Source organism: Lutjanus erythropterus, chromosome 9, assembly GCF_056507025.1.
Source record: "Lutjanus erythropterus isolate fLutEry1 chromosome 9, fLutEry1.hap2, whole genome shotgun sequence".
Lineage (NCBI taxonomy): Eukaryota > Metazoa > Chordata > Actinopteri > Lutjaniformes > Lutjanidae > Lutjanus > Lutjanus erythropterus.
In genome coordinates this window covers 38,748,855-38,762,898 of record NC_139325.1, presented here as the reverse complement: position 1 = coordinate 38,762,898, position 14,044 = coordinate 38,748,855, and the positions used below count along the sequence as shown (strand labels likewise).

General features: G+C 39.6%; 1 protein-coding gene across 1 annotated transcript; it reads left to right on the top strand.

Moving 5' to 3' along the window:
* The first annotated feature begins 1,022 nt into the window (after positions 1–1,022).
* Positions 1,023–13,216, top strand: LOC146322150 (cortexin-3). The gene is made up of 2 exons (XM_084725780.1): positions 1,023–1,675; positions 11,149–13,216. Exon 2 carries the CDS (start codon positions 11,228–11,230, stop codon positions 11,477–11,479), a length of 252 nt encoding a protein of 83 aa, XP_084581906.1. The 5' UTR covers positions 1,023–1,675; positions 11,149–11,227; the 3' UTR covers positions 11,480–13,216.
* The last annotated feature ends 828 nt before the right edge of the window (positions 13,217–14,044 follow it).

Genomic DNA, 14,044 nt, shown 5'->3' with positions numbered 1-14,044 from the left:
CTTTTATGGGTAAAACAATCAAACCAAAATAATATCCAGGTTGAATGCCTGACATGAAAGGCCACTTGCATTAAAGGAATAGCTCATAGCTAACATTTTGGAAAAAATATTTTCCCAATAGTTGGATGGGATGATCAATACCTCTGTTATGCTTGTATGCTAAATATGAAATGCTCTTCCACTGAGTCTGCCATGTTGCACCATCACGTTTCTACAGTTTCCCAGAACAGACAAACCAATCAGTACCTCTAGATACAACAAATCATGTTTACCCTGGCCACCATAGGTTCTCCTACGTGCTTGGAAGTGGATACTGAGAGGGAGGTGTTTGCAATCTTCAAGCTCACAGCTAGATGCCACCAAATCCTACACATTGGTCTTTTAAGGATCTAACTCCTGACTTAACTGAGGGACCTGCATGAAGTCATTCTAATTTTATATGAAGAGCTTTGTGCATATAAATAAAGCCTAATTTAATAAAAGTTAAATCTTTAAACAGGCATCATCCTGTGCTGCAGCTGAGCTTTGGATTCTCTTTGATGTTTTCCTCCGGCCTGTGCAAAAGAAAAAAAACATCTCATTACGGAAATGCAGGTAAATTGAGCAGTGGGCGTCCCAGCACCCTGCAGTCCTCGCTAATCTCCAGCAGGTGGAGATGTTGCTTAGCATTTGGGCGCTGACAGTTGACAGAGGGCATTATGTAACCTCCAGATTTCCCCCCCACTGCTCTGCACAGTCACTCTGTGACCCCTTTGTGGACCGTCACGTCCTCCCACATCTCTGAGGGGGGCTTTGAATCTGTCAGAGTGTGACAACAAAGACTCTTCAGCTTGTCAGCAAAAACAAAACAAACAAAAAAAAAACACAAGATGAGTGTTTTCTGCTTAAGATGCCCATCACACCTTAACCTCAAAACAGTCGCAGCCCACATCCGGCCTCAGCAACTACTGTAATTGTCCATCTGATGCAAAGTCTGTATGGATTTTCCAATTAGTTTCTTTCCGCGAAATGGTTTGTTTTTAATTTTTTTGCAGAATATGCAACTAACTTTGTATCATGACAAAGTGTTTTCAGAATTAAATTAGAGGATCGCAGGCTGATAACAAGATCAGGCCACTTAAAATACCATAAAGGTCACTATAAAGTCACCTTTGACCTCCAGTTATAGACAGTATTTGTGGGAATGTCCCTTTAATCACTTGTCTGTTAACTGTGTATTTTGTGTTCTTTTGTTATTAATACGATATGCAGATATCATATTAGGGCCACACCTTTCCCTCATCCGCTTGCAATATATAGCCTACCTGGAGGATTGCTATGGCAACAGGTTGCCAGTAGCGACGGGGGTACCACTACATCTCTGCGTGTGTCTGCGGGGATGAGCGGCGGCGGCGCGTCAGGACGAGAGGAAGGGTGAAAAAACACACACACACACACACACACAAGCGAGCAGCAGAGGGTGAGGTCTGCCCGGCTCAGTCAGCAAAGACAGAAAAATCATCAGCACAGAGAGCGTTTTTCTGTCATGAAGTGAGGAGCCCTGCGGACCCACGGGACGCGTCTGCTCGCCGCCGCTGTTTTTTGTTTCTGCGAAAGAGAGTCAGAAAACAAGAAATCTAGCGAGATGGAGAGCCGCCGCTGACGGAGATTCCCGAGCTCCCCCTGATAACAACAGGTTAGTGTTTACAGACTCGGTCACTTTCACCTGCAGCTGACGCGCTCGCGTTCACCTTCACCTTCACCTTTTTTTTGGGTTCATTCAGTCGTCTGACTGGTGCTGTCAAAGGTGCGAAACGTGCAGACAGGCGCACCGGAGAGGAAAAAAAACAAAAAATAGATTTTGATGCATCCACGTGTGTGCGGAGAGGAGTCCAGCTGTGAGGCTCACGTACCTGCCGGCTCAGTGCGACGCACAGCTGGACAGAGACGACAGTTTCAGCCAGAACGGGCCTATATATGTAGATTTATACATTCATGTAAATGGCGGCTCTTCATTTCGCAGTGAAATGTTGTTGCACGTTCCTGCGTTAATCTGCGGGTGTGTCTACCTTTGATCACAATTGGATTACATGCATGTGGACGGATCAGGAAAAAATAAATTAAACTATATCAGTAAGAGGAATCTTATTCTCATCAGCACTCTGTTGCATTTGGAAACATTTTTGCACATACTGAACTACAATGGCGTCATATTTCTACATTAAGTAGTAATTTTGTCACGTTTACCCCCCTTTCTTCTTTTATTTTAATTTCTTTATATAGAAAATATGAAACTATCTGTAAGATTAATGAAAATAGTTAAAATGTAAGATTTTTAATATAAATATTAGACTACATTGTTTTTTATAGTGATATATAAATTTATTTTGCCTTACTTTAATTCTTTTTATTCATCTTTCTACTGAAATGTGTGCATGTGTTTTCTCATGTTTGTCACGTACACGAACAGAATGAAACCCCATGTGTTATTTTCTTTGGCTAAAAGGCTTAAGAAGAGGATGAAAACTGCAAGAAAAAAAGAAACAAACATAATAAAATGTGCTTTTGAATATATATATGTCCAAGATATATATATATATATATATATATATATATATATATATATATATACATATATATATAGTGACAAGAAAGCTTTTCTTTTAGAAGATAATGCAAATTGTGTTTATTTATACATTTATTTATGTATATTTGACCCTTTCCTGTCCTCCTCTATTAGATATTTGTCTTTCACTGGTGTTTGAAAACCACATTTGAGGAATCATTGGCGTGTTTATGTATTAGGACTTGATTGATAACTGGATTTTGGGGTTCGATGCTGATGTTAGGGAGAAACAAAAATATGATGTCAGTATATCAGCCATTATTCACTGCACAAAATATAAAATATAAAAAAAAAATTTTGTGCAGTGACCCTTCAAACATGGTGAACACTTGTGACAAAGATGTGTAATGGAGGTACGGAGGCAGTTTACAGTTTAACAATAAACTTTATTGTCCGAAATGACAGCAGGGGACTGAAACAGTAAACTTTCACAGTTGTTTTTAATAATTCTGTAAATTAGAATTAGTATAAATTAGAAAACAGAAATAGAGCAAAACTATTATATATTAAAACTGAATGAAGAAAAATGATCAATATATACATTTAATGCTGTCTGTAAAGACAAAAAATAAAAACAGTTTGCATTATGTTCTGTTTATGTTTTCATATCGGTGTAGAGGGGTAAAAAAAAAATATCAATGCCCTTGAGTATATGATGTTTTGTGATACTGTATTGATTCTCAAAAACACTATTGATTTTTAATCAAAAGTTTGATTGAAAATTGTTTTAAAGTACTTTGAGTCATCTGACCGCTTGTATCGTGATTCTTATCATATCACCAGATTCACAGCCCTGTACTGGAGCGTATATATTGGACAACATATGTCAATATATCTGTGATATATCAATATCAGGGCAATAATATAAGTCAACTGATATACTGGCCGAGCTCTTTTATGTATATATTTAGCGATATAAGATTTTTTTTGTTTCTTAATATCAGCATCAGCCGCAAAAATCCATTATCCACATATATTTGATCATTCATTTTATAGTTAAAAGTGTTGTGTTCAGGTCGCCTGGGCAGCTCAGTTAATAGAGCGTCCGTCCTCCTGCAGCAGCCGTGGGTTCGACTCCCGCCTGCGGCCCTTTGCTGCGCATCTTGTCTTCAGCTGTCCTATCAATTAAAGGCATGAAAAGCTTCTCCAAAAAAGTGTTGTATTCAGGTTTGGGAGAATTATTTTAAAACTGTATCATGATACAGTTTCTAAATTACCTGTTAAAAAATGTAGTCAACAACCTAATCCAAGTATCACAGCATTAAAGTAATGTAATTTGATTACATTCTGTTACTTTTGGATTATCTCACTACCAAACATGGTGAAATTGTTTAGTCTAATGTAATGTTTTATGCTTGTTATTAGCTGTAGTAGCTGTTTGCCATTCCTTCCTTTGCTGTGCATGAAGCACATTTAAATCAATAGTGGGTAATTCTATACAATTAAATGTAGTTTCACAGACAAACCTCTTGTTGTTTGTCGTGAGGCTTGTGAAGTGCTGTGCATGTGAGTATATTGTTCTTTCTTCTTGTCTTTTTTATATGTAACTGTAATTGAAGACACTTACCCTTTTTTGTATTCAGATTACCTAAACCTGTTACATGTAACTTCCCAGACCTGGCTGTACTGTATTGTATTTGTTCCTCCTTAGTGGCCAATAAACATTTAATCATACCGGACATTTTATATTGTGAAATGATCGACAACACGCTGACATATAAAGTTCAATAATTCCCCTAACACCGTTTCATTTCACCCCCTCTGATGCACTTTGAATTCTAAATTAGTCATAGTCATAACCAGCCGAACGTGTTGTCATGGCTGACACACACTCGCGCACGAAGCCCTGCAGGTTAAATCAACTTTTCAACATAATTAGCTTCATTTCTAAATTTGGCTCCATGTCCTTTTCACACCTACTTCCTTGTCAATTTACGGCCCGACATCGTTTCATCTCATCACCACAGCGGCCGTTACTGATGCTGTGCATCTTGACTTGTGCACTTATATAATGCTGGTCAGTTTCTAAAATAAAACATCTGTATTTCTGTCATCTGGAGGCTATTTCGGCGCCACAGAAGTAATTATTTTTTTCTGAATCATAGCTGCTGACGATGAGAGTGCAGATAATGTGACCTCCTTCAAACGGCAGGGATCTCATTTTGAAATGGGAAGCATGTCTGTAAAGTTGTCAGGAAGATTAAATGTTTAGTGTATCTGAGTGTGAGACTGTCAAGCAAAGCTCCAAACTCTGAGTCCTTACTCATAGAGCTGCTGATGATGTAAATGTTGTGAGTCTTTTGAAGTACATTACATAACCTGCTGACAAATAGCACAGTGGTTTCTGGCCTGAGTGCTAATACGCTGTAACCTCATGTGTCCTTGGAGGACAAGAAGACGAGATTATAATTTGACAGTAAACGCTTATGGAAAACCAGTGGACAAAGAAAAACAGCCCCTTTCCTTATCATTTCTCCCAGCGAGGGCAATGAATCACTGCTGTGAAATATCATTTTTGAGTTTTAAGTGTGATGGATTACAGGCTGCTGATCGGCGAGGCAGGGCTGAAGGCTGCTTCCTCTCTGTCTCTCTCCTGAGAGTTCCTTACAGAGATTTTTTTCCACTTTTTTAAGACAGAAAGAGACAGCTCTCCTGGCCGTCTTGTCACTTCAAGCGGTCTCATAACATCCACCACCCCTCCCAAGTGATTGTCAGTCTCTGTGACGGCTCTTCACGCTTACAGAAGCGTAACCGAAGGACACACAGCCCGTAAAAGATTGGAGTTTGGGTTATGCAAACATTCCTCAGAGGCAATTGATTATCTGGTAATGGTCTAATTGATCTGGAAGTGATAAGTGGGGCCAATTAAGCAAAGTTTTTCAGCTTGGCTCCAGCCACACTTCACAACCTATGCGTCTTAATTTTGGCCGCAATTCCTTTTTGGTTAGAAGAACATTTTACTTGCCAGCAAAACTCCTGAGATTTGGAGTCACAGCAGATTTTTTAAAATAAATTCTCAACCTCCCATTTGGAGACAGAAACAATGTTGAATGCTTAAATTTCTTAGTTGCAATGTGCACTGTAATACTGCAGAGCTACCTTCTGGTTCAAGCTACTATACTTAGTCATAATTATGTGCATTCACATATTTATCGTATTTGGAGGTTTAGATGAGTGACTCCCAAAAGTTTAACCTGAGGGGTTATGAGGAAATGAATGCAAAAGATGAAAAGAGAAAAAAAAAACTTTCTGGAACCCAACATTCTGTATATTTTTCAGGTTTTCCTCTAATATTTACTGTTTTCTTGTTAATTTGCTGAATTATTTATGGTGTTTCAGGCCTTTTAAAAATTATTCAAATGAAACAAGGGAAATAAAACATACTCCTTTGGCTAAACTAGCCATTAATAGGAGGCTAGTAGACATGCAGTAGTTCAATTCAATTTATTATTCGTCCCATGGAGGCAATTTGTGCTGCAGCGAGAATAGAAAACATACAATATAACATATAAACATAAAGCAGCTAGCATAAACATGTGCACAGGTTGGCTTTTACATATGCACGGTGAGTGCAAAGGAATAGTTCACCCAAAAAATGGAAATTCAGTCATTGTCTTCTCACCCTCATGCCGATTGAAGGTTGGGTTTAGTCCCTTTGTCCATAAAACACTGCTGGAGTCTCACAGGAAAACAGCAGCAGCAGTAGTGAAGCCCCCGAGGGTGAGAGGATAATAACTGAATTTTCATTTCCAGGTGAACTATGCCTTTAAGCTTCTCTGGAGCAGGCTATATGTGTCCACCACAACCCCTCATGTTCTATAAATAATATAATCACCTAGCAACATAACCATTATCAATATGATCTACATTACCATCAACAAAACATGACTCACTGCTGCTGCCAGACATCTGCATCACCATGTAAGATCAGCACTATAAATATACCTGTTGAATATACTGAACGTCAACATTTTTAGAAAACAAAGCATAATTGTCGCTCTCACTGTGTCATCATCTTCTTCGCCATTATTATCAGTCCCATTCCCATCACTATAATCATCACCGTCAATAGAGTAATGGACTCGTCAACAGCAGCCAAAGGTAACTCCTGCTGCCATTAGTGCTTGAAGCTTGAACAGGGACGGAAATGAAGCAGGTGTTATTGCATTTTCAGTGATCACAAGCCCCCCCAAAAAATGGAAACTTTGGTTTAGATAATTGGGTCTGACTGCTCATGTTGCTGCTTTGATAGATTTCATTTTGAACTCAGCAATTAAGTTGGTGATCAAATCAGTTTTAATGTCCAAACTACAGATATAATACGTGGAAAAAAAATCCCCTTTAAACATGAAAAACAACCTTAGATGTCTGAGCAATCTCACATATCTGAGGTTTGAATAAAAGATTCAATGAGAGACAAAAAGCCAAACAGTTTTTGGACTGATGAATTTACCTCCAGCTCGGTTTTATAGAACAAACAAGCCAGCGGACTTCTCCAGATTTGATGTATTTTGCCTCTTTTTGCCAGAACAAATGTTCCACAAACAGAACGCCACAAGCTGCTCCTCATGTTCAAATGCCCTTTTAGCACATTGCGGTGCAAAAAAAAGCCATGTCTTGTTTGGTTTGTTTTCATGAGAAAATTGCATCCAATGCTAATGAGAACACTGAGGATACTAAACCTGAATTTATTGTCATTCCACAGTCTTAGATGTGCTGCTGAGAACTGAATCCTAGTTGTTGGATTTAAAGGTATTTTTTCAGTGTTTTTCCCCAGTGTAGCCAGTAACATACTCATACTAGTACAAGGCTATTTCGGGCTGTGTTAACCTGTCAAAGGGCCACAAGACAAACCTGGGCTCTTGGCCCCTGTCAGTCAGTTTTATATAGTGACAAATCATAAAAGACACTGTCTTAGGTCACTTTTAATATAGAGCAGGTCTAGACCGAACTCTTTATGATATTATTGACAGAGACTCAACAGTTTCCCCCATGAGCAAGTACTTGTAGACAGTAGAAAAGAGTAAAAACTCCATTTTAACCCACTGTCTAACTCATACTTGTCAACCTTCCCAATTTTCTCAGGAGACTCCTGCTTTTCATCGACCTCTACCTTCTCACACCTTAAGTCTCACACCTTTCCCCCCTCTTTTGACAACCTGTTTCTGACCTTGTACAGGTTGTAAAAATAAGTCCTTTATGACTCTACAAATCTTCTGTTTCCACCTGCACATCGATGCAGCTAAGAGGAATTCCCATTTTCTAAGAAAAGTTTTAAAGGAAAGGGGCATGCATTTTGTAAAACATGCCAAATATTAGTATGAATATTAGTTTGCACCAGAGATTTATGCAAATTCATGCTGGGGGGATGAATTATTCTATATCTTCCTTGAGAATTTAAAAAGTAAAAGTGTTGACTATAAAAATACTGTTGTACTTATCTTGTTATTATTCTTTAAAAGTCACCTGGATGGACAGGAAACCGTCTCTGAAACTCAGGGTTTTTTTTTTTTTGGTTTTTTTTTTGTTTTTTTAGCGTTGAATTCGCTCCTGTTTTTGAAGTCTCAAGGTTGGCAAGTATCCTGTAAATGGTGGGGTTTTTCTTATGTTTTTCTTACTGTCAACGAATCCCATTAAATGGCTACAGCTGGTCATTAGATTTTTTATCAAATGTAATTCGAGCATGAGTAAATATTGCATTTTGATCTATTTTTAGCCATTGATTGAACACATTTGTTCTGGCACCAGGATGTTGTGACTGACTTTAAAAATAAACTGCAGTGTGTGTTTGTGGTAATGAAGGAACATGTCACTCAATTGCAGCAGTGTGGCTCATTGAAGTGTTTTTAATAGTTTGTGGACAACAATAAAGCTTTCCAGCACAGAGGAACAGATATATCAGCCTTTGGATACACAGACACAGACTTGTGGGTAGCAGAAATTCATTGTGTGGTTTTGGTCTTTCAGTGGGATTAGTTAACAGTAAGACAAATACACAGTAGAATATCACCAGCCTTCTTCTTTAAACGCAAATTAATTTAGTGACACACTGTAGGAATCTGCACCATGTAGGCACAAATTCAATTTCTGACACACAGTCCCGCTACAAGACAGAGCCTCAAGCTTAAAATATAATAATAATAAACTTTGTTTGTATAGCACTTTTCTTAACAAGGTTACAAAGTGCTGTACAGCAGATAAAACCCCGAAAACAACAATGCAAACAAAAGAAGGATCAAACAACATAAAAACACTGAGGAATGAAATAAATTGGGAAGATAAAAATCCAGCAACGTATTAAATATTCATAAGCGCCTTCATATAAAGGAAAGTTTTAAGAAGGGATTTAAATGATGCTAATAATGCAGCCAGTCTTATTTCAATAGGTAGAACACCTGCATGGTGCATAGGGAGTAAATAAATCCTTTATATAATTTGGAGCAAGACTATTTAACTCTTTAAAAGTCATCACTGAAATTTTAAAAACGGTATTAAACGAGCCACATGTTCTTTTTTTTTCTGCCTGTCAAAATCTGATGATAAATCTAATAATAATAACCTGGATAACAAAGCAGGGCTCACATTAAGGCTCTCATCACATCAGCTGATATTAAATTTCAGTGATGTGTATTTCTAAATTAATTTTCAATTGCATTAGCATCAGTTGAAACAGCTTCTGGGTTTCTGGGGCCCTGCAACAGTTTCCAGTTTCATCCGGTGAGCAATCCAGCCATCATCAAACTGTTTGTGTTCGTGCCTCCTTCATGTAACCTCGTCTGAGAGGAGAAAATCATTTCTTCTCATGCACAACAATCACATGACAGCATTTAGACTGTTTTGGTGTGAGTTGCAGAGTTTTTGGAGATATTGGCTGTAGAGATGTCTGCTTTCTCTCGAATGTTATGGAACTAGGCGGCACTTGGCACGAAATACATTTGGAAATCTCAACAGTAATGTCATTTTCCAGAAATCCTCCCATAATAATGAATCATATCATAATCCACAGACCTTTATGAGCAGGTCACGTTTGTTGTTCTCTACACTGTGTGTTCGCCCACTGTGTCACTGCAGAAGGATGCTTGCATCTACTAATGGACCAGAGGCTTGTGCTTGTGACAGGGTGGGACAACCCGTCCAGATCAAAAGTGCTTATAAGCTGCTTATTCAGACTCATATTTCCAGTTAATGGTAGGCGGTGACCTCTAGTGGGCGTAGTAATTATGACAGGAGAATATAGAGTGAGAAAAGTCCAAATATGGAGGATGTGGGGTGGATGGGTGGCTCAAACAAACACAGGAATTTCACCTAGGAGTGTCCTTGGTGAGGCAAAAAGTCAACATGGAGGTATTTAAAATTTTGGAGTACTTTGTTTCGCTATATTCGTGACTTTCTTCAAGTTATGTATGTAATGTACTTATTTTACACCAAACCATGATCTTTTCCTAAACCTAACTAAGTAGTTTTAGTACCTAAACCAAACCAAACTGAAACTATTTTACAATGTTAATCATGTTATGTCACATGTCTTACTTAAAGTTAAAGGTAGTTAAATGTATAATCTGCAACATTTTCCTAAAAAACAGAATCTTTACACAATATGATATAATTCCTTCCAATCATTACTTATGAATCAGTGGAAGTGTGCGGTGGTGTTGTGATGTTTCACCAACCCAAAATGTTGGTATTTGACATCCTGATGCGTTCAGGGACAGCTGAGGCCGGAGACGGTACCCTCCACCAGTTATACTGGGTGGTTTTGGGAGTCACTGGTCATCGACCTATTCTGTTGTGTAGGTATGAGGTATGAGGACGTGGTGCGTGGAATGTAAACAACCTCCGCTGAGCTGTTACCTCTCGTCCATGAGTAGATGCACGCTTCTTTTCATCAGTAGAGAGAAAATGTGACAAGGTCTGGTCATTTCTGGAAAGAGACACTATTGTCTTTGTTTTTTTTTTGAGTGACATTTAGCCCCATTATATTGGTGAGAAGGCAGACATGTCTACAGTGAATATCTCCAAAACTCTGCAACACTATCCAGATGGATTAATAGCTAAATCTATTTTTGATTTTGGGGGTGACTGTCCTTTTAAAACTAAACTGTGCCACTGACTATCATTTGCAGATGCAGATTTGTTGCACATGAATATAATTAACTGCAGGGTTGGAAATTTCAGAGTGGCAGGCTGTGGTTTAATGAAGCCAGTGACATTTCTACCTTCACAGCAGTGTTGCTTTCATTAAATGTTGTATAACTAAAACTCCAAAGTGCCAATTCAAACCCCCTGAGCTGCAGAAACGCAGGGCTGAAGGAGTCCCCTGAGTCTTCTTTACTCACACAACGGGCTTTTTGCCTGGAGCTCCAAAAATAAACTCATCTGAGAGCCACTTTGTTCTGTCCTGACGTGTTTTGTTTTGTTCCTCTCGTCTTTTTTCTGTTTCTGCGATTACATTACAGTTGATGTATTGGTTCGCTGTTTCATCTGTCAAAACCCAGAGGACACGATCTCCAGTTTAATCCGTCTGTTTGGATTCTCTCTCACAGGTCTGATATCCACTAAGCCCATCTTCCCCTCCAAAGTCTTTAAGCAACCGACAAAGAGCTGGAGCCGAGACGATCAAGCATGGATGTGCCCAGGATGGCTGAGGGCCTCTTCAGCAGCACGTTGTCGTCGTCGGGCGGCGGCCATCACGTGCCTTCCTACCTGACGTTGGAGCAGAAGGCAGCGTTCGTCTTTGTGCTGCTGCTCTTCATCTTCCTGGCCCTGCTCATCGTACGCTGTTTCCGCATCCTGCTGGACCCGTACCGCAGCATGCCCTCATCCAACTGGACAGACCACACCGAGAAGGACACGTTCGATTACCGCATCGTCTGAGGAGCCCTGAGGGTGCACAAATTAGAGAAAAAAAATAAATAAATTCAAAGACTGAGAAAGAACAGATGACTGCTGATTCACCAGGAAAAACAACAGCTTTCAGAAAATCCTCTGAAAGTTCAGACTGAAAGGAATTTCGACGGCTTGTCGTCGAGATGAGCGCCAACCAGAGTTCAACAGCTTCTCCCTGCCAAATCAGAAAATTCTCAACTATAACAAGACAACCAGAACTATGCTTTGAAGATTATTGATCAAACCGCAAACCACCATGACCCTCCAAGTGTCCGAGCGATGCACCAGAGCCACTTACCCATAATCCCTCTCCCTTTGCCATCAGTTCTCTTGTGGACTACCTCGTTCCTCCTCCATCTCATGTGTGGAAGACTTTTCTCACGTCTCACAACAGGGTCGAATATCTTTTGAGGTCCAAGCCAGTTGGATGAAAACAGTGTTTACATCTTCACATGTTTACGTCCATAGATTTCTATTGATAATGTAGACAATCAGTGTTTAAAACAGTTCGTGAAAAAACAAAAGAATTTACAGAATAAATAGTTGAGGTTGTTGGGGTCTTTATTTTTTAGCTTATTTCGTCTTTAGTTGTGGACAGACACGAGAGGTCCAAAAGACTTTGTATGTGTGATATGGAGAGGAATTTAATGCCTTATGTCTTCTGTGGCGGCCATTTCCTTCTAGACAGTTGAGGTAGGACTGGATTCAAGGTCACAAAGCAGGTCGAAGAAGGAAATTGCAGTGGAAGAGTTGTCCCTTTAAAGTTGCGGAAAGGTTTGTTCAGATAGATGCCAGCAGTGAGTAAGTGTAACTGTTCTGTGTGCGATTAAAAAAAAAAAAATGTCTTTCCAGTCTCGGAGGGTCCACGTCTTTAGATGTCAACAACCAAAAGAGGTATTGAAGAATTAAAAAAAAAAAGTTTACTGTGCTGTACCGTGTGCCTAATTTGAAAAAAAAAACAACAAAGTTTAGATTGATGTTTTAGGAAAAAAGAAAGACAATGGGTTCATATTTTTGTCTTTAAATGTAGTTTTTTTGTGTAGTGCCCATTTAAAGAAACTTAAAACAGCATTTTACTGCCTGCAGTTGGTATATTGACAGTTGGTATGCCAGATCTGCAGAGAGTTGATGATGAAGATGGCGACGCATTTTCACATCAAACCCTTTATGAACTGATGTTGTGGCTCTTTCGTTGGGCAAATTTTTCAACTGTGCGCCTTATAGTGTAGATTGTTTACAGTATCGTAGGTAGCGGAGACACTGGAAATCAGCCAGTCACTGATGCAACTGTGTCTTTGCACTTCACGGAGATGTCATACAACCCCGATAAAAAGAAAAAAAACAAACAAAAAAACAACCCTCCCTGATCTCGTTCCTGCCGGGACAGACCGTGAACTCTGACCCTTTCGATGGATGTGTGATGTTCTTGTGATCTGCTGTGGCCTTTTCCTACCTATCGCAGATGTTTTGCGATGTTGTGCTGAGGTGATGTGTTTTTTTTTTGTTTTTGTTTTGTTTTGTTTTGTTTCCCGCATGTATTTCTTGCAGAGTATCCTCTCCTCTCCGTGCATGATAAATGGTGAAGTGCTTTAATCCTGATGTTGTAGCTGTGGGTCAGTTGCTCAAGCAGCTATTTCCTGTCTGTACTGAAGCCTTTTGTTTCGATCTGTTTTTCCGCCTGGAGCCGCCGTTCTTTTTGTAATAAAAAATAATGATCAGAGTGCACGACTGCCTTTTTAATGTGTTTTATTTCATTAGGTTCATTCACCAGGCGGTAAAAGTGGCAGGTGTTAAGAACAAAACAAAAAAAGGATGAGAAAACCGTTCTTCCAAACCAACCTGCCCTTTTCAAGGCGGCCATATTCGCCGGAGGCCCAATACATTCTTTTTCCCGTTTTATCAGCGGCTGGCAGTGGTAGCCGGCAGGTGTCTCGATTGGTTTTCTATGAACCCAGACACTTTGTCTGGCTACACACACACACACACACACACACATGCAGTAGTCTCCAGGCTTCAGGCCCAGGCTGCTCTTTGAGCCGAGACCCTCCAGAACACCACGCAGAATAACAATCTTCCCTCTGACACCAACACTGAATATGTTGATATGCAATCATCTGCTGCACACCTCCCTGAAAAACCTGCATCATTTCTCACACTGTTTTGCGGGCAGCGAGTGTGTGCATCCGTTGTGTGTTACTTAATAATTCTGCTGATATCACACATCCACAGGTTTTTTTTCTTTTTGTCTTTTTTTTTTTTTTTTTTTTTTAAGGGAGGGCCGGGAGCTGAAGCGGATCAGAATTTTAAATGCAAGCTGATCCCACAGAGGAGAAATGTGCAGTCTGCGCTTTTTGGATTATTATGTAAGAGACAACCTACGTCTTTACTGAGGCAATTTTTCACTGTTTGCTCATTTCTAAAAGTCAAAACAGTGGTGTGGATGCCACCCTCAGCTGATAACGGCTGTAATGTGACAGCAGAACTAAACATGCATCATTTTGTTCGTGCAGAAGCCTGCATACAGCCTGCTGGCACACAGAGGGAGCCACTTTG

Excerpts from the sequence above, each read along its gene's own strand:
- LOC146322150 (XM_084725780.1), top strand. The coding sequence starts at position 11,228 with ATGGATGTGCCCAGGATGGCTGAGGGCCTCTTCAGCAGCACGTTGTCG.